General features: G+C 44.9%; 1 protein-coding gene across 1 annotated transcript in view; it reads right to left on the bottom strand.

Annotated features, from left to right (window-relative positions):
* The window catches only part of Ly86 (lymphocyte antigen 86), a 70,693-nt gene extending 55,322 nt beyond the window's left edge, over positions 1-15,371 (bottom strand). Inside the window, exon 1 of the mRNA XM_006972774.4 lies at positions 15,213-15,371. Coding sequence (XP_006972836.1) covers positions 15,213-15,348 — 136 coding nt within the window. The 5' untranslated portion in view covers positions 15,349-15,371. The remainder of the gene's footprint in view (positions 1-15,212) is intronic.
* Between the last annotated feature and the right edge of the window lie 6,004 nt (positions 15,372-21,375).

The raw sequence follows: 21,375 nt of genomic DNA, 5'->3' as shown, positions 1-21,375 counted from the left end.
TAAGCCTTTCTCATTAACATGGTTAAAGTGCAAGTGTTGAGAACAAATGTCTCTGGGAATAGCTTTTGGGAGCTGACAGATCAATACCCCAGCTCTTCCAGTTTGTATGAGTCATTTTGAGGTATCATCCACAGGGGCTTCCTGAGGTCCTCAGCAGGATTGAGATTTGTATATGACAGTGGTCACTTGGGTTAGCTTTATTTTCTTTCATGTCTCACCTCTTCATTCTCATTCTGGGGTTTCCTAGGGACCATTTCTCAAACAAGTTTGTACTCAGTGCCTTGTTTTAGCAGCCATTTCCAGAGAAACCTTTAACGTCAGCAATATTCAAGCCAATCCTTCTAGTTTATATTGAGTACAGGCTGTGCATTTTGTTCTAAAATAAGTCAAATGTGGTTCATCACTAGCATAATTTATGGTTACTTTCTTACTTTTCATTCTTTTTAAGAAATATATATATTTCAACTTTCCAGGCAAGATGTGTCCATCGGTACAAAAGTAGCGTGATTATTGAGTAAACCAACTGACTTCTGATTGATTCAGAGGCCCCTCTCCAGCAAAGAATTCCTGCCTGGTACTGGAGACCTATTTAAAGGCCTATGGCTGGGGAGGTCATAGGCACCAGGGGTAACTGTACTACTTTTGTTTTGCTAAATGGAAATACTGTCTTCTGGGGATGTCAAGGTCCCGACTATTTATGAATTCACAACTGGAGTTGCCTTCATAAGGTCTGCACAATACCAAGCCTTCAAACATTCAGTCACAGTTGAGGGATGAGCTCAGGGGACACAGCCCCCACACAGGGAAGGATTAGTAGGTGTAGACTGCTGGAAAAGGAAGTCATTGTCTTTAGTAATGATGGCTGCTGGTGAGTTATTCATGCTACACTGGATAGCTTCAGAGCTATGCCTACAAGAGGGGCTGTGGTTAAACACAGGTGGGTTGTGAAGCAAAAACAAAAAGATGTGAAATTGGGATGGGGACTTAGTGGGAAGAGAGAGAGTTGGTGGGGATTGGCAGGGGTAAGAGAGGGTGGCTGAGTGTAACCAGGGTGTACTAGGTACATGCACGAAATTGCCAAAGAATACATTAATTTAAAAAATAATAGGAAAGAAAAATATTTCATGACATTTGTAAATATCAAGAAGCATTTTAATAGATTTGGACCAAAATTAGTACTAAACTTAACTAGCAATTCCAGGTATCCAGATGGAATGGAACCAGCATGAACTAGGCAGACTTGAACACTGGGCTATGGGCTGCTGAGACTATTGCTATCTGAACAAGGGGATGCATAGCAATTTTATGTTTGGACCCCTTGAGGATTTATGTGGAGGCCTGCTTGATACAAAGGATGATGTGATGCTCAAACTGACCTCAAGGTGCTCTTGGAGATGTTGAGCGGACCTCAGCGTTGGGAGACTTGCAGGGAGGGAGTGGAGTAGAAGGGTATGGCCCTACTGAACCCTTCCCTCTCTAGCAGAGGCTGAAAGTGGTGACACTCGGTGTTGTTGGTGGCTTTTGGATGTGTTTTGTGGATTCTCATTGTGCTCAAAACCAGACCGGTTTCCATATATGTAAGTTAGGTCATTGTATCTGTGGGTTAGGTCTTGGTTTCTTTTGAAAAATTAGGAAATAGGACATCACAGACCTCACTGGTACACACAGCTCTTGGGTGGAGCCGAACATCAGAATCCCATTGGGGATGAGGTGAGTGCCTGAGATTTCATACTGTAAGTCACAATTCACTTTCTCCTTTAGTTACAGAAGTTGAAAAGGAATGCAATGCCCCCAACCTATCAACAACATGGCTTAGCAACAGAGTGTACTGTAGATTATCATTACTCCTGTACCTGTGGGCTGACTGGCAATTGAAGCTCACAGCTACCTCCCTTCATCTGGAAAGGGATATCACATCACATTATCTCTAGATCAAAAAAAGAGCAGCATTCATGGTTTTATTCCTAACACTGTCAAGTTGATGGCCCCTGTGTTTCGGACCTTTAGCTCCACCCACCCTGGCAGGGGTGAAATAGAGACCTATGGGGTAGTGGGAGAGCAGCTATGACTGCCTAGTTCTCCCTTACATTCCTGCTACCCTTCCTGGCTTACTGCCCCAAGAAGGAAGTCCCCTGAAAGTTTGCCATTGGATAACACACACAAGCATCTCCTGCTCCCTCTGCTTACAGCTTCTCAAACCTCAGGCACAGTTTTGATCCTTGCCTGCCAGCTGTGCTCTATTCAACCACTGGATCAAATAAATCAAGAGTGATAGTCTTCTCTTCAGGTGTGTTCTGAAACACCAACACTATTTATCCATGAATACCCTTCAATATAGTTAAAATTCAATCCACATGTGAGGTGGAAAAGCCATTGTTGCCACTGGAAAATGACCTTCCTGCCCATTCTGCTTGGATTCCAAATGGCTCACTGTGGGTCTGGCTGGAACTTAGTCTCCCTCTCAGACCACCTTCCACCCAGTGATTCAGACCCAAGGCAGATGATCCCAGTAGAGGGGGCGGTGGTGGAAGCGTGTGTATTTGTCCAATGGCTGAGGTTGGTTGTCTGTAGCTAGTTCTCCCATATATGGAGGACAGAACAGAAGCTGCAGGCTCTGGTGTCACACTTTCAGGCTCAAGGGGCCCAAGCCACTGTAATAACTTTCACAGATCTCCCCCGACATAGTATGTGTTTACTGTAAGTTGTTAGGTTCCCCAAGGAGGTTCCTGTCATAGAAGGTGCAGCCCTTATTCTAAACAAGCATTTTTCCTTCTCATATTTTATGAAAAATTCAGTAGCTGTTCGTCATCTGCAGTTTTATGTTTCACAATTTGTTACCATCATGAACTAATCATATTAAAATGGAAAATTCCAGAAACGAACCATTTCTAAACTGTAAATTATAAACTCTTCTGGGCATCACAATGAACTCCCATGCCACCCTGCTCGGTCCCCTGTGTCCAGCATATCCACCCTGTATATGGGACTGGTACATCAGTCATTTAGTAGCGGTTCCAGCTATCTGATTGGTTGTCATGGAATCAGAGTGCTTTGGTTCAAATGACTGTCATCCTACTTTGTAATGACCCTAACGTACAAGTGTAGCTGGTGGCAATATTATTAGGACATGTTGTTAAAATTATTTTATTATTAGTTGCCTGTTGTCACTTTTACTGGGACAATTTATAAGTTAAACTTTGTCGTGGGTATGTGTGTGTAGAAAAAGTTAAGTATGCATAAGGTCATCACTCTAGACTTGAGGATCTTAGAATGTGTCCTTCACAGATAAAGGGGGAAACAATACATAACATTCCCATGAAAAGTCCACAATTAAGTGTTCTCAACTAGAGCTGAGTCTCATGAATCATTTGCAACTGCAAAGCTTTGTATTTTATAGGGTTTTAGGCAGGAAGGGACCTGGACAAATTGTTTTACAAGATGAACTGCCTGGAAAGAGGACATTTTGCTTTTCGGAGACCTTGCTCTGGTCTTGGTTTATGTGGTGTCTCAGATCTGAAACTGGGCAAGTTCTCTTGGGGGTTTTCTGTTTGAAGAGGAAGGAAGCTGAGCTTGACCAGGAGGGGCCTGTCAGGTTCTTCCACTGATTGGCTTGGTGACCACAGTTAGAACATGCTGCCTTTCAGGTTCGGAGGATCCTCTTTTCAACAAGGGGGAATTTATACTGAATCCCCAAGGCTCTACAGGGCCTGACCTTATTCCAGCCCATGAGAGACCCCTGGTTTGCCTATCAGAGGGCCTTGCAGGAGGCCAAGCCTCCCTGAAGAATGCCAGACTTTGGGGAAATTAGCCATCAAGTGACAACTTTCCTACACTCCAGTGTTTCTCCAGCAGCCACAGACAGACTGCCAAAACCAACAGCGTTGCCTCTGGAGACACTGAGTTGATCCCCAAAAGCTGCTCAGGCCCCTCATTCCCTGTGGGGGCATGTCTCCCTCTCCTCCCAGCCACCGCGGTTATGATGGAAAAGACCAATGTCCTCCGTATCTGCATTCCAGGCGGTCTAGCGTGACCTGCAACGCCTGTTAGAGACAGAGAATACCAGTTAGGAAGAACTGTGCAGGGTTTCCTTGGCTGACTGTGGCCAGTGGCGTTCAGGATACCAGGAAGTTGCTGGTGCTGGATGAAACATGACACTGCTGTTTTGATGTCTCTGAGATCTCATGTCTCATGGTTCTGTCCCTAGGAATTACTTAGCAGGCGTGTTTGAGTGACAACGAAGACGGGAAGGAAACTGGGTCACATCCTAAGTGCTTCATGTGCATGAAGCCTCATTCTCAGTTCTTTGGAATTCAGAATGTCTTGAGCCATATGGACAGACCAGAGAGAACGCCGAAGTTTTCTCTATCTTTGTACATGAGTAGGAGTGAGGACAAAGAGTTGTGAATGAGCCAGACAGTGTTAGAGAAAAATAGAAGGATGGATCAGCGCAAGTGGTCCCATCTCAAAATCCAGTAGATGAGCTAAGGGTAAAGCTTGTGGCAGAGTGCTTGTCTAGCACACACAGGCTCTGGGTCCTTTCCCCAGTGCACACTTCCCCAAAGTCAACGGAAAGTTGGACTGTCACCTGCAATCACAGACTCCACAAGTAGAAAGACAGCTTAATGCTAATCACAAGTCATCTCTGTTTTGTAAAGATGAGCCTTAACTATGCAGAGCAACTCGGTCCTCTCCTCTAAATGACCTCCTGAGGTTTTTGTTGGGATGTTCACAGTCGACATAAGCCTCCAGACATAGGATAATGGTAGGGTGCTGAATCACAAAACAGTGACCCAGCAAACCTCGGTAAACTTTTTAAAGAGAAAGTGGCCAAGAGAAAAGGGAGGGAGTTTTGTGGGAAGAAGGGTCTTCAGGTTGTGTCAGGAAGCATTAATGCCAAGAGAATTCAACCTGATGACTGGCCACCAAGCCTGGAATCAACTGGTTGGTAAGTCAAAAACATGTATTCTTTGAGCTGGAACTTGCTAGATACACAAATACTCAAAGACATACCTCTACAACTGCAGGGAAGCATAAGCCTTATAGGAAAGAGTAATCATGTTGGTGCTATGGTCTATACCCCCAATACCAGTTACTCAGGAAGCTGAGTAGGCAGGAGGATCAAGAGATCATGGTTACCCCGGGCAGCATTAGTGAGACTTCATATCAAATTTAAAACAGAAAGGAATGAGAAGAAAGTAAGCGTCAATACAAAGATGAAGAAACTAGACCCATAGGTTTGGGTCTTTGAAACAAGTTTAAGAAAAAACAGTCGTGAAATTATTTTGTGATCATCCTATACACACTTTTTCTGCTAGTCAATGTTTTAAAGCAATCAGGAAAAATATGTTGTATTCTAGCAAACACTTAAGGAGATTCGATTGATAAATTTGTAGATTATGTGCACTTCTGTAAAAACTTGCTAAATGAGCAAAATGTTAGGATAGCAGTTATGTAAGTAGCACTCACATGTTTAAAGGGACATTTTAAAACACAGTAAAAAGGACTAAATTGTCACTAACATGCACAGAAGCCATTTGGATAAGAAAGGCCTCAGCTATTGGGAAAGGGGGCATTACTCGTGGCCCTCATAAGAAGGTGGCTCTGGGCACTCTATCCTCATGGTTAGGAGGCCAAGCTACACGCTAATCTGCACATTGTTCTTTGTGCATTGCTCACTCATCAGCCTCATACAGATGTGCGAACACTTGCTTCCTGCTTAGCTGCAGCACACTTCGGGCACCTGCTTGGTATTTCCAGTTCCCTAGCACAAAGCTACTGGGTATAGATCCAGAATCTGACCTTACGAGGAATCTAGGAAAGGCAAAACACCAACCTTGAGTGCATGAGGCTACTGAGCCGTCCATCCTTTTCTTCCCATACAGAGCCCTGCCCTGTTGCTTGGGTCTTTGAGGGGCACCTGTTGCTCTGTCTCCCAGATGCTGCTGTCTAGGGGTCAGACAACCTCTGACAGCTGTGTGTTCCTTCATCACTGTGATGATGGAGCTTGCAAAGGATGTTTCACTGAAGGCCGTTTTCTCAGACTCTGGTGTCCCATGTCCTGCACCCCGCCCCCGACAAGGCCTGAATGGAAGCCATGTCCAGGACCCTATCCTGCCTGTGGTGTTGGGGGTGTGCTCACTGAACACCGGCTGCTGAGCTGGAGCACACTCTTCCCCATATCGGTCTCTCCCAAGAGTCTCCTCCTCAAACATGAACAGAGCCAGGTGTCTATGGGGATTTCATACGGCTGGAAAGGGCAGTGGCTAGCCTTTCAGAACACACTTATTTCCTGCCCACTAAAGAGGCCTCTTTAGACCCGCAGACTTGGCTTTCTTCCCTCTGCTCGCTGAGTTACTCAGCATCTCTTTCTTAATGCGCTCAGGAGGATTCATACCACCCTGCAAGCTTGGCTTCTAAGTGGTTTCCATTAAATGAGACCACTGGAGGGTCCCAGTGGTGGGCTCCCAGGAACCTATCTATAGGGGTTGCTTCCCTTCCAGTATCCGTTCTAACTTTCAAAAAAATCTGCATTTTATTACCAAACCTCTTGTATTTTCTAAGTGAACTTCCTGTTTTAAAATTTGACCCAAAAGGCAGCCCCCTGTTCCAGGCAGTCTGCTTTTCAGCCTGCATCCTGCATGCCCAAACTTATCATCCTGGGATTCTCTCTGTCTCTGTCTCTGTCTCTGTCTCTGTCTCTGTCTCTGTCTCTCTCCCTCCCTCCCTTCCTCCCTCTCCCTCCCTCCCTCTCTCCCTCTCTCTCTCCTTGCCCTCTGTCTGCCCTCTTTTTCTCTCTTTCCATCTCTCAATATTTCCCTTTATTGAACAACAAACATAAACTGAGAGAGATTACATTCTGTGCAGGATTTGAAAGCATTGCTAAATGGTTACATAGCCTGTGATTCTTTTTGATATTATTATGTTGTTTCTTTGATATTGGTTTTGTTACTCCTTTACTTCAGAATTATCAGGTTCTGGGAAAAGCAGTCCCCCTTTCCTTATTCTTTGCTTCTCAAGGCACCTTAAAACTTTTCATGAACACTTTATCCATATGCTTTGTTCATTGAATTCTGGGGGTAGGTCATTGGTAGTTTGCCCTCTGTTCCACGGGGGATTTTGCCAGCATTGTTTTGCATTCTTAAAGCCTGATTAATTGTCCTGTTTGACTACCTTGATGGATTATGCAGGTGCGTGTGCGTGATCAGATTTAGACTTTCATAATTAAGGGACATTTTGGAGGTCAGGTAAATTGTGCACCCCGAAGCAAACTTCAACAACTTTGAAATGCTATTTAGATAGATGTGAACGAGGCTGGTGGCCTCAGAGCAGTGGTTCTCACCCTGTGGGCCGTGACCATTTTGAGAGTCAAACAACCCTTTCACAGGGGTCGCATATCAGATATCCTGCATAGCAGATATTTACATTATGATTCATCACAGTAGCAAAATTACAGTTATGAAGTAGCAATGAAAATAATTTTATGGTTGGGGTCACCACAACATGAGGAACTGTATTAAAGGGTCACAGCTTTAGGAAGGTTGAGAACCACTGCCCTGGGTAGATGTTTGCTGAAAGCCTGAAGCTTGTGAACCAGATGCAGCATTCACCTGAGACCCTGGGAACTCTCAGGAGCTGGCTGGGTCCTATGGCATCATCCACAACATTCTGCCCATGATAGAGCATCCTTTTTGCTCTTCACTAACTACTCCAAAGGGAAACCTGTTGTTGTGTGTGGGAAATGGGCTTCCTTAGGAAATAAGCAAGCCAACTGCACAGGAAGGCCCTGACTGTCAAACACACCATTCATACTGGCAAAAGCATTCCCAATTGGCTTTTTTTTTTTAATATTTGGGGGAATTTCTATATTCAATCTTGCAACTTGAGACCCATCATTGCAAATGTTAGTGTGGGGGTCCTCTACAGATACTGGAGGTCCATGATGGCTGCTGGAAAAGAGCCAAATTGAGCCAATTCTGAATATGTAAAGAGATGGAGAGGGTGACGGTGGGGGTGGGAGGCGGAAAAACTGTTCTTTAATCAGAAGGTATTCCTTCTTCTCTTCCCCTTCCTAGATGTTTGCCTATTAGAATGCCAGGAGAGGGGGAGTTGGAACTCTTAGGTTTGTATTAGGCTCAGTCACATTATCTGGTTTACTTATTATATATGTAGCCCAGTTTCTACATCTAGAAATGGAGGTCTGCATCCAACCTCTCTCTAGGATTTTCTTGTCAGGGTTACATGAGGCATCATAATTGACCACTAATTTTAAAATATACTTAAGGCAGCTGCATCAGCAAAATCCCACATCAACATGGGTGAGACCCATGAAAGCTGGAACTCTAGATACTTAAAAGGGAGATCATTATAACTACGATGATTCTCTCAGAGGAGGCCTACAGATTTCTTACTAATGGTAGTTTTAGGGTTCATGTGTTCATACAGCCACTCTCCATCTAGAAGATCTGATGAACTTGATGATCTGATCTGGTGACAATCTTAAGAGATTCTTTCCTACCTTTGACCAACTGCGTCTGCAAAGATGGTTAGTATCTAAGGCTGCGCACAGCTCATGGGCGGGGTCACACCATTCAGAATTGCTGTTATGGCAAACGAATAACCATCACTAATAATACATAAATGAGTGAAGCTGTGTGCCAATATAACTTTACTTATGGATACACACGTTTAAATTTCATGCAGTCTTCATGTACCACAGTGCTTTAGTTTGGATCTCAAATGTCTCCCAGTGGCCTATGTGTGAAAGGTTTGTTCACTAATGTGGAGTTATCAGTAGATGGTAGATCATTGAAGAGGTGGGGCCTGGTAGGAATTTGCATTGAAATTTCCTGCCATTGGCTCAGTTGTGGAAGGAAACTCATCAAGACGCAGAAAGACTTAAAAGGAGGCTCCTTAAGACTCAGGGAGAAGACAACTCAAAAAAATCTCAAAGTTTCTGAGATTTACCAGATGTACAAGACACACACACTCTAACCCCCTCAAGGTTATGTAAGCAGTAAGGATTCCTGAGGAGATGAGCCTCCCTCTGACCTGTCACATTGCCTACAGATGGTGCGGGCAGTTCCAGGGCTCCAGCTTTTGTGAGTCTCAATTGTGTTGGCCTGGGCTTTTAGCGATGTAACTACCTTTCAGTCAGTCATCCCTGCTCCTACATCCTCACCCACACTCCACGCATTGCTTCACCAAGTTGGACTTTGGGGACATTGTCACTTTAGTCTGTCGTCAGCTCCCTCTCCGTGGTGAGTTTGTTCAAATCTCCTCAGGAAGAGTGTCAATAGAAGCTCATAGTCCACTGTGGGTATGCCCTCAAAGGGAACGGAGAAACCTGGTCTCTTCTTACACCATTTCACTTCCTGCTTGTGTGGTGTTCTGTTTTCCCCACTCCTGATAGGAAGAGTATCTCACCAAAGGCCCAGAGCAATGGGTACAAACAGTCACAGACTGAAACCTCAACCCAATGTGCCAAAATAAACTAACTTTTAAAAGTTGGTCCTATCAGGTATTTTTCATAGCAACAGAAGTATCATTCTTTATTTTGAATTCTTTAATCATTTAAAAATGAAGAAGTAATTCTTAGCTCACAGGCCATGTGTGAGAGGCCTCCTGGCTACAGGTGGCCGTCCCCCGATGCAGACTATTCCCAAGAACGCTTTTTGTGGCAAGGTTGTCTGTGAGTATCAGATAAGACAAAAGGGAGCATGAAGCTACTTAGGCCCATGACATGGAGCCTATGGTCTCGGCCTCCTTGTTGACAAAGTCTGTGAAAAGCATGTGAAGTGGTAAGATTGGTGTCTAGTCTCAAGCTTTGTCAGGAACTATCACCTGGACCCCTGCAATCTAACCCCCATGGAAAACCTGCTAACAAACCCCACAGCAGCCACAACAATGGTTAGGGAGGATCTCCTGGGGGAATGGATGGCCCATTTGTTCCTATGACAACCGAACTTTCAGAAGGAGCCAGCGGCCCTCTCAGAGCTGCACCCTGGGAAGGTTCTACAATGGCTCTTTGCTCTATGTCCTGACTCCAGGCCTTCATCTACACTAAGGGGACAGGGGCACTGCTTAGATATGTCAGCCAGGAAGCAAGCTATTCAGAGGAAAGTTTCTCTCATTGTTTCTCCCTCACAACTGGGCAAAGTTGACAACCTTGAAAACTGGTTCGTTTTGGAAATGTCATGTCCTTGTTTGATTTGCTTTCAATGAGGACTAGTCAGATACACTTCCATTGCAGGGGTTCTCAACCTGGGGGTGGCCACCCCTCTCCATGTCACATGTCAGATTATTTATATTATGATTCATAACAGTAGCAGAATCATAGTTATGAAGTAGCAACAAAATAATTTTATGGGTAGGGGGGTCACCACAACACGAGGAACTGTATTAAATGGTTGCATTAGGAAGGCTGAGAACCACTGTTCTATTGATTGTATCATACCATATAAAGTTACCAACAGCAAAGATTTATTATGTAGTATATTTGGAAAACTTTTCCTATGATTCTTTTCACTGAATCCTTCCACAGCCCTGTGAGGTAAAATATTATGCCTCTTGTAGTAGGCTGAAAATGGTGACTAAAAACAGCCATGTCCTCATCTTTAGAATCTGTGAATGCTACTGTATATGGTCAGTCTATAGATGTAGATGGCCATCACAGTTACGAATCTCATGTTTGGGAGGTCACCCTCATACAAGTATCTCACAAGAAGGAGGTAGAGGGCTTTGCCATAGCTCAGGAAATCAATGTGATGACTGAAACAAGAGGCTACACATCTGCCTCTGAAGACGGAGGAAGAGCCTTGAACTAAGAGACAGACTGCACACTGGAAAGTGTAGTTATTTTCTACCTTAGAGCCTCTAAGGGAGTGAGGCCCGGGCAGCACCGTGACCCAGAGAAACTTACTTTACACTTCTGTTCTTCAGAACCCTGAAATGATTAATGAGTGCTTGAAAAAAAAAAATATATATATATATGTATATGTTTTTGTGTGTACATGTGTGTTGTGTGTTTGTGTCTTGTCTGTGTGTGCATATAGAGAGAGGTCAGAGGTCAACCTCATGTATTGTTCTTCGGGTGCTGACCACCTTAATTTTTGAGACAGAGTCTTCCATCTGCCCTGACACTCACAACTGGGCTAGGCTGGCATGTGAGTGAGTTCCTGGGACACATCTACTTCTTCCTCCCCTGTGCTGGGATTATGAACACACACGACCCCACCTAGCATGTTTGCATGAGTTCGGGGTATGAAGAGTATCTCACCAAAGGCCCAGAGCAATGGGTACAATGGACATATAGCAAGCACTTTACTAGTTAAGTTATGTCCTCAGCCCCAGTGCATTCTATTTTAGTCAGTAAAGTGAAACTTGGAACATGAGTGGGCACAAATACCTCAGCAACAAGGGCCTGAGACTCGCGTCTTCCCTAACAGTTTGAATGAGATTTGCTCACTCCAGATCCTAAGCCCTTGTCTCTCACCTGATTCATCCATCATATGTGTTTTGACCTTACTTGCTTCTGTTTTCCTTGGCTCAGGGTTATGTGACAAGTTACCATAGACAAAGTGGCTTGAGCAATAGCTGGTATTCTCAGAGTTCTCAAGTTTTCACAAGTTTGAGATCGGAGTGCCCAGCAGGACTGGGTTCCTGGTGTGAGCTTCTGGCTCCAGGGGGTCTCTTTTGTAAAAGAAAAATCCCATTCCTGTGGGTTCTGCTTTCACGATCTAATTGCCTTATAAAAGCCTTACCTCCTAATACCATCATCTTAGAGGTAGGATGTAAGATATAAACTAAAACTTTATTATTATTGTGTGAGTGTATGTGTGAGTGAATGATGTATGATCATAAGTGTGGGCATACCCCTGATATGATGTGTGAGCTCAGAGGACAACTGTGTGGAATCACTTTTTCCTTCCACCACACATGGATTTCAGGAACCAACTCAGGTTATCAGGCTTGCAGACATCTCATTGCTCTTAGCGGATGAATTTTTTTTTGGTGGCAGGCACAAACATTCTGTCCATAACACTGCCTCCTGCTCTCCTGTTCACCCTATTTCTTCCACTGCCATTGACTTCTCTCCTTTTCCTAAGCATTTTTATAATCTACGCTGTTTCTTTGAGTACTAGAGGCTGCATGTGAGTAATACGCTAGCAGGCACTGGGGCCATGCTCCTAGGCTTTTAAAAATATTATTTTATGAATTAATGTAGGAAGATCCCCAAATGTTCTTGCATTTTGATCTGACAATACTGGCTTCTTTTTTTGCAGTTCTCTTTCTTGAACAAGTTCAGACTTCTGCTTTTCAGAAAATTTTTCTCACTTCCTGTTTAGATTTTTTATTTTGTAACTATTCCTAATTATTATTATTTATTGTTATATATTGTTGAGGCCAGGTCTCATATGGCCATGCTGGCATCAAAGTCTCTATGAATCAAGGATGACCTTGAACTTCCACATCCTCCAGCCTCCACCTCCCAAGTATTAGGATTCGAGGCATGAACTCCTACACCTGGCTTCCTGGTTTGTACCTAACACCAGAAATCGCTTCTGATGGTCATTCTGTCTCTTGAAGGATTTTCTTTTCTTTTCTTTTCTTTTTTTAAATGATTCAGAAAGCAATTTCTAGCTTAAAGTCTCCTTTTCTTGGAACTAAAATCACAAATGAAAAAACAGAGATAAATGAAGCACTACCCTAGAAGACCACCGCAACTCTGTTTCTGGGCTCGCTGCTGGATCCCAGAAGCCCCTGAGGTGCTAACACTGGCACAGAACCACACTGGCCAGAGTGCCACGCCAGGCAGCCTTTGACTGAGGCCGCTGCCCTGCAAACCTAGTAGCGGAGTGTACAGCCTGTATCCAGGAGTGTACAGCTGTTCAGCCCCCAAAAGCTCGTGGCCTTGCAGAAGACGGAGTCACTGCCACCCCTGCAGGAGCTTCTAGGGTTCAATTTGCCTTTCTGCAGGAGCTTCTAGGGTTCAATTTGCCTGTCTGCTGACCCCAGAGCTCACCTATGATCCCCTCAGTCTAAATACCTTTGAATGGTTTTCATGATGATCATGGTTTTCTTTCTAAACTGTCATGACTCCCAGCTATGAACCCTATTTCCAAACATAAACAGGCTCCATTGAAGTACCCACATCCCTAGGGTAAGGATCCCAAGGGATCTTTCCAAAGTGGAGGCTCCTCAAAGCCAAAGACACCCCTTGTTAGGTGCTCTGCCTCTATCTTGCCCATCATTTCTCAGCTCCCTGAACCCTGGTCCCGCCACGGCCTCTGTTGCCTTTACACGCGTGCTATTCCCTCTGTGAACTCACCTCCACCATTCTTCCAACAACAAAACTGCACACCAGGGTTACTAAGAGCATAGCTGTTTTAGAAAGGCCAGTGATGGATGTGCTTTAATTCCACAAATATTTACTCAGTGTTTGTCTTCTCTGTGCCCCTGGGAGCATACTTTACTCAGTATTAGCTGGCCAGCCTTTACAAAGTCAGCTAGCATCTCCAGCCCCACGCTAACACACTTAGAAAGCAAGGATCACACTAATGAATCACTAAGCATCATGGTCTTTGACACACACAGGCAGATCCTTCAAGTAGGAGGTTTTGTCCAGCTGCCTTTATCATTCTTTAAGTTTAAATTTATGTTAGATGACCCAAAGCTAACTCTCTTCCAATCATATGTCCCCTGGTACCTGACACCCACCTCTGCAACATCCGTTTCACAAAGCATCTATCTTTTGGTTTCATTGACTGATTCTCCCACTATCCCTGGAAGAAAACTCCATCTCCTCTGTTACTTGATGCCAAGTGGCCAGGGTTTACCCCTGGTATTTTATTGCTCTTCGGAGAAGGTCCGCTTCCAGATAGATGCACCATCCCAGACAGTGAGGCAACCCTTATGTCCTGTTCCTTCCCGGACAGACCCAATCTTCTCGCCTCTTCTCCAGGTGAGTGAAAGGACTCAGGAGACTTGGCTGCAGTCTGAGGGGGCATCTGGGACCCAGACTAGCCAATGCCATGAGACTGAATGATCTGGAGACTCAAATCCCAACTAGTCCATGCATCTCAGCACTTGCTGTCATCCCACACCTTAAATGAACTCATTGCCAGCAGTCTAGGCTCCCATTTACCCTGAGAACAGCAAACGTTATTTTTCTTATTTGTAATTTTTAAAATGCACTTCAATGTTCCTTTTAAAAGGAACAACCAGGTATTACCCCAGAAACCGAACTGACCACCTGTGTCTCTCAGGTCAGGTCTTTGGGTAGCAGAAGTCAGGATCAGCTATTTGCTCAAAAGTTGCTTTCGTTACTCCCAGCTTATGATGGTGGGACCGACACCGGGGCTCAGTCTCCCCCTTCCCCATTCTTCATCTCAAGCCACGTTTGCCTCATCTTCCTGTAGATTCCCAGGCTTCATTAAAGCCTGCCTTTCCACAAGCCGGTTCTTTTACTTGCCATTGAAAATGGATCCGAAGACTCACTTCTCCCCATGGTGTCGTAACATCACAGAAGGAAGAGGATAAGGGGAGACAGCAAACTCGGACTGTATAACTAACCCGCTCCTGAGTTCAGAGCCCTCGCAGCTGAACTCTTCCCAGTATGTGCCACCTCTCCAAACGGTTGGACTACGTTTCTAATCCATGCTCCAGGACGCAGTCAGACCACAACACCCCCGTTTGCTGTCTTGATTCCCAGGGAAACCCTGGCACCGGATGCCACTTCCGGAGTGCCTGCTGCTTTAATGGGTGGTGTGGCACACGTGACAAGAACTCTGGAGGCGGCGGCTGAAGAACAGAGATCCTTTGGCAAAAATGACTTGACGCTTACCCAGTTTGCACCCCTGGATGCAATGGGTGCCCTGGAGAGCCATCCCAGGTGCAGATTTGGGAAGAAAACCTTGTTGGAAGGTCACTGATCATTTGTTCTTGGAGGAGCTGAACCCTTAGACTGGGCCCCATATCAAGACTGTGAATTTCTCTTTTTTTGTCTTGGTTATTTTCAGCAGGCTGTCCCACTGTCCCCCCTCACAGCTCCCCAGAGCTGCCCAGGGCCCTCAAAGACTCACCGCACCTCGAGAAAGCACCGGGTTGCTGATAACCTTGTTCCTCCCCAACACCAACTTAGTGATCACTCTGTCCACACACCTGTAGGCTTTAATTTCCCTGTAAACCCAAACGAACGTTTCATAAGACCTTACCGCAACTCTGGTAGAATACTTCCAAGCCTCCACCGCTGCAGGCCATGTGAGTGGGCCAAGCTTCCTCTCTGCCGTGGCCACTGCTGCTGGGAGAAGTCAGAGTCCACACAAGGAGGGCAGCTGCAACACTGTTCATGGTGAGGGGCTTGTGTGTGAGCAATGCTAAACAAGCCCAATAAAAAGGCCTCCGCGGTTCTTCCTCCCTCCTCATGAAGGGGGTGGCATGTTGAGAAGTTTCACTTCTCAAATGCTAGGCTCTGGGGAATCCAGTGTGAGAGGCCAAAGGCAGAGAGCAGGGAGGGGCATTTGAATACTGTTCCAGGGGGGTCTTTACTCACTTAAAATAGTAGGTGTGTGTGTGTGTGTGTGTGTGTGTGTGTGTGTGTGTGTGTGTGTGTGTGTGTGTGTGTGTGGTGTGTGCAGGTGTGGGCTAGGTTGGAAGCTGACTTCCTGCTTTCACAGGAAGAGGTACAGCATGACTCCTCAGAACAGCCCCCCTTAGGGTCCCCCTCCCCAAGTGGAGCCCTAAACTCAGGAATGATGAGCCTCAGGCCACCATGTGTTTTTCCATCAGCAAGCACATCATTGGAGGTTCCTGAAGCGAGACTCAGAGCTGGAGAAAGCCCCCAGGCTCATTTGGCATTCTGAGGGTTGTATACTAGCATTCAGAATCTGAAAGCAGGCTTTTGCCTCACTGACTCTTCTCTGGCTTTGGCTCTGGTGTTGGGCTTAGGAGTCAGCAGTATATCGTCTAGCAGGAGAACAGGACCTTGCCCTTAGAGCCTTGCAGAACAGCTCTGAGAGTGTTGTCTCTTTGTGCGTATGTGTGTGCGCGTGCATGTGGAGGTCGAAAGACAACTTCCGGGACTCAGTTCTCTCCTGTCACTGTGAGTTCTGGGGATGGAACCCAACTCACCAGGTTTTTACCCACTGAGTCATTTCATTGATCCACGGCCTCCCTTAAAGCTAGTTCTGCTGTTGGTCTCTAGTGAGGTTACTGATGTCACGTCTCACAGCCAAGATCCTTTCTTCCGTGGGCTCCTGTTATTACTCTCAGCCCCACCCCCACTCTAGATAGTTCACCGGATTCATGGCCAAGGCCAGCAGTGCTCCGAAGCACCAGGAAACACTGCTTCCCATGGCAGGAAGAGATGAATTATATTCTGTTGAGAATGTACAATATATTTTTAGAAGATTTCTCAATGAAATGTTATATTCTTGCATGGCAGATGGCACTTTTCCTTATAAAAAAAAAAAGGAGTAAACCTTCAAGGAGTTATGCTTGCCTGTTTTGCCCACTGAGGACCAGGATTGACTCTGACCACTGGTTATGACCCATGTGTTTCAGAAATCAACCCCTAATGACGTCATCTTGAATTCTGTTATGGTTTGGATATTAACTGTCTCTGGGAGTCCCACATGCTAAGTGCTTGGTCTCCAGCCTGTGGCCCTGTTGAGAGGCAGTGGAGCCTTTAAGTTAGACCATCAAGGGTTGGCCCTCTAACCCTTCCTCTTTCTGTTTAGTTTCCAACTTGCCACTAGATGATCAGGTTTCCTCCATGTGCAGCCCCACCATAACATGCTCCGCGACAGCCCACAAAACAATGGAGCCAAGTGCTCACGCTTCGAAACCTCTGAAGCCATGAAGCAACATACACTCTTCCTCCCTTTGTTTGTCTTAGGCAAGCTGTCATAGTGATGGAAAGCTGACTAACACAAGTGTGGTGGTTTGAATAAGAATGGCCCACATAGGCTCATAGATTTGAATGCTTAGTCACCGGGGAATGGAACTGTCTGGAAAGATTAGAAGGATTAGGAGGTGTGGCCTTGTTGGAGGAAGTGTGTCACTGGGGGTGGGCTTTGGGGTTTCAGAAGCCCATGCCAGGCCTAGTGTCTCTCTCTCTCTGCCTGTGGGTCAGGATGTAGTTCTCAGCTGCTTCTCCAGCACCACACCTGCTGGCCACGGTTATCCCTGCCATGATGATAATGGATTAAACCTCAGAAACTGGAAGCAAGCCCCCAGTTAAAAGCTTTCTTTTATAAGTTGCCTTGGTCATGGTGCCTCTTCACAGCAATAGAACAGTGACGAAGACAAGTTTTTAAACTAGAAACTTTATAAAGACAACAAAAAAATTCTTTGAGAATGTCCTGTTCCTTACTATAGAATGAGATTCGAATCATCTTATGATAGCTATTTAAAATATGGTTATGTGTATGCAAATGGTAACCGAACACGCTGCCAGGCTCTGGTATCATCTCCCCCTTTAGCAAGTGGCGGCCAAAAAGACTGTCTCTCTGTTCTTGCCAGCATCTCTCCTCTGCTCTTTGGCAGCCCCTTTCCTCCGTCTCCCACTGCGCTCCTTTCAGAGTGGTCACATTGAGGGTGGTGCCGCCCTTTTCCTGCAGGGTGGAAATGAGACTGCCTAAAGATGGAGAGCAAACAGCAAATGGTGGAAGGAGAAAGGGGGGCAAGGTGAGCTGGAAAGGGGGGCTGGCTGCTGAGTGGGCTGAAGCATCCTGTCTATGGGCGGGATGAGCCAAAGACATCTAAGAACAGAGTCTAAGCCCTTCAGAGGCTGAAACAGGAGGATTATGACTTTGAGGCCAGCCTGAGCTACAGCATGAGATCGTTCCTCAAAACGATAACTGCACCCCCACAACCAAACAATAACACAACATGTTCTAATTTGTTTGCTGTGCAGTGTGGGAGCCCCCTCCAGACCAACTTACATATCCAGAAATTCATTCCCCCCCCCCCGTGTGTGTGTGTGTGTGTGTGTGTGTGTGTGTGTGTGTGTGTGTGTGTGTGTTTAAAGGGAAGAGGTTTACCTTTGCATCAATTTACTATGAAATTAGAGGTTAATGCCATGGGAATCCAGCCCCTTGGGAAAGTGATTCAGTTTCAATGTGGATATTGTATTTCCTTAGGACAGGGAAGGTGGTTTGGATCAGTTTTATCTCCCTCTTACATGCTTCTCTGAACACTAAGGCTGGTTTCAACATCAACAGTGCTTTCATTCTTATTTGTATTCAGTGGTGCCCATCCACCTCTAGCTGGCCTAGGATGCTTATTACAGTCCAGAACTGCACAACTATGTATCGGTCAACAATTGGCCAGACTTACAAAGGAGGCCAGTGGTAGCAGCCTTGTACATCTTGCGTTTATCACATTGCTTGCTTGCATCCTTTTTTCTCTGCTAATTTAATCTTAAATTGCCTCGCTCACTGTGTCCCTGACAGAATCCACTGTTAATGTTGTCAGGAAGAGACCACATGAAGCAACTGACCTAGAAAGCAAATTCAAAGTGATGAAGGACTTCAAAGGTAGAAAATCAGGTGCCATTGCGTCAAGTGTGTAAGCTTAGAGAATAAAATCAGAGGCCAAAGAAAGACCTGTTTGACTAAAGCAGTGATATCCACAGAAATATGTTAGATATAGAGAAACGTCCAGGGATTAGGATGGAAGACCAGACATGTATTTATCCTATCATTATGATAGTCATGGTCAAAACAAGAAGTTTGTTTTCAGCGTTGCCATAAAAGCCTGGATTCAAGTGCAGATCTGAATTTACTCTCACATCTGAGTGGCTTCAAAGATCAGAAGATCTCTGACCAGTGAGCAGAGCCTGGAGGGCCGACATCAAGGTGTTCTGGAAGGAGTTTTGGAAATGGTAGATTATTTACTTGGTGGAGTGAATCCTCAGTGCCATCCAGATCTGTGTAGCGTTCTCTGTGATGTTCACATAGTGGTCCAATGTTCCCTATGACATGTTTCTCAGAGCATGCCCCATTGTTAAGGGTCCATGACTGGATATCAAGCAGAATGTTTCTCTTTCTTTGACCCTGACACCTTTTCCCTGTGTCCTGTCTCTTGGTTTTTGTCACACTTTGATGGGAGGAAACAGGCTTTTTAAATTTCTAGATTGAATGAAAAGTGTAAACTGCTCTCATATGAAGGTCAAGGAGCCATCTTGTTTCCTATGTACCACTATTTCCCATTATGCTAGTTATGGTGGGTGTTTTGTACTTATCCACGCACCTTCTCTTATTTGAAGAATTGATACCATCCTAGTTTGTCTCCAAGGAAGGTACAAAATGCCTCCCTTAGACTCCTGATGTCACAGATGTGTACATTTTGACAGAAAGTTCAGAAACAATGGGGGAGAAAATCCCCAATTTGTCAACTTGCTTCTATTCACCTGATAATTTATTTACCAAATGTTTGCTACACACTTTCACAATAGCAGATACAGCTCTAAGCACCAAGAATACAGCAAAATCATGGCCTTTGTTTTTATAGATGTTTCTTAGTGGAAGTAACTTGCTTAATAGAAGAAAAAGAGATTTTGTTTTTATTTACATGGATTGATTGATTGATTGATTGATTGTGTGTGTGTGTGTGTGTGTGTGTGTGAATGCACCTGTGCATATACAATCTACCCCACATTCTCACCCTTGTGGAGGTCAGAGAAATCCAGTGGTAGTCACTTCTCCTCTTCCAGCATACGGATCCTAGGGATCAAACTTGGGTTTTCAGGCTCAGTTCTAATCACCTTCAGCTGATGAGCCGTTTCACTGGCCCTGTTTGTTTGTTTGTTTGTTTGTTTGTTTGTTTTAGGTAGGCTCTCATTCTGTATCCATCCTGGACCAGAACTCACACTTGATCCCGGGCTAGCCTTGAATCACAGCAGTTCTCTTGCCTCAGCCTCCCAAGTGCTGGGATCACGGCATGAACATGATCACAGCCATTCCCAGCTGGAAAAGAGACTTGAACACTGAAAAGTAGGATTCTTTGACTGAACTTTCTGAAATAGTTTATGTATATATGCTGTTGTACATATACAATAAACTATAAAATTTTGCCAGCCCAGTAGCTCATTAAGTTTTTTCCATTAACCATTTTCTCTAATGGATTAACTGTAGCAGGCTTCTATGAAATGTCAGTGTCTCCTCATTTTGTTATTGTTGCTACATTTGTTATCGTTATTAATGTCTAATTACTCCAGGAACATAATATGTAAAGTGTTTTGTTTCTAAATGAATCTATAAATTTCTATAGCAAACTCTAAACAGAAATGAATTTTGTTTGAGGAATACATTTGCTATTCAATGGAAGAGGTGAGCGCTATACATCAGCTAGATCAATTTCCCAATGATTTAAAGGGCAACACTTTGCAGCATCTGATTAAAGCAGGAGAAATTACTCAGAGGTTCAGGGTGTGGAGGTCTCATTTGAAAAGACTGATAATTACTGTACTCTGTTGCATGGGATAAATTAGCAACTTGTAGCTAAAACTCGGCCCCACAAATTGAGAATGCTTTCAAGGTTTCATCCATCAAGATGGAAGGAATTTCAGTAAGTTCAAGGAGGGACCCTGGAGGAAACTAAAAGTGCCATAAAGAATGGGGAGGTGGCTGATACATGGCAGGTAATGGGGAGGTGGTTCTTACATGGCAGGTGTTGCATCTGGATCATGGGGCTTTGGCTTCTGTATACACCTCCAACTCTGGGTGCTTTCAGAACTTCTAGATGTCAGCATAGGATGTGTGCTTCCACATTTAAGTCAGCTCTCTCACTGCACGTGATGCTGGACTGGAAGATGCCAGCTGGAATAAAATAACTTTTTAAACCAACATCAGACATGAGAAACTCTCTTTCGAGTTGTTGGTCAGGGTTGTCCAAGAGTCTTCCCAAACATTATAAGCTATTGGTATTGCCCTTGGCTTCCCCATAAAGGTGAAAGGTAAGTCTCTATTGCTGAAAACATCATACACTTTGGACACAGAGCCCAGAGACTTCTGAGCTGGAACTAACCTGAACGCCTCCTTCCTGAGGACTAGTTTTTATGGTACCAGAAGGTTCCATGAAAGCATCGAAAGGAGAGAAGCAACATTGAACCACAACAATGGATAACATGGTACTATAAATCTAAGCTGTAGTAGTGGCACAAATACCTCGGTAGTTACCAACAAATCTCTAACTGGACTTAAAACCTGATGAACAAGAGAAAAGTCCGCCACCGAGAGGTCAGGGCAGGAGCCTAAGGCAGGAACTTAGAGGCAGGAACTAAAGCAGAGGCCATGGAGGAATGCTGCTTACTGACTTGCTCTCCAGACTCATGGTCAGCTACCTTTCTTATCTCCCATGGCCACCTGCCTAGAC

This window comes from Peromyscus maniculatus, chromosome 5, assembly GCF_049852395.1.
Source record: "Peromyscus maniculatus bairdii isolate BWxNUB_F1_BW_parent chromosome 5, HU_Pman_BW_mat_3.1, whole genome shotgun sequence".
NCBI lineage: Eukaryota > Metazoa > Chordata > Mammalia > Rodentia > Cricetidae > Peromyscus > Peromyscus maniculatus.
The sequence above is the reverse complement of the archived record's forward strand: the minus strand, read 5'-3'. Positions and strand labels throughout refer to the sequence as shown.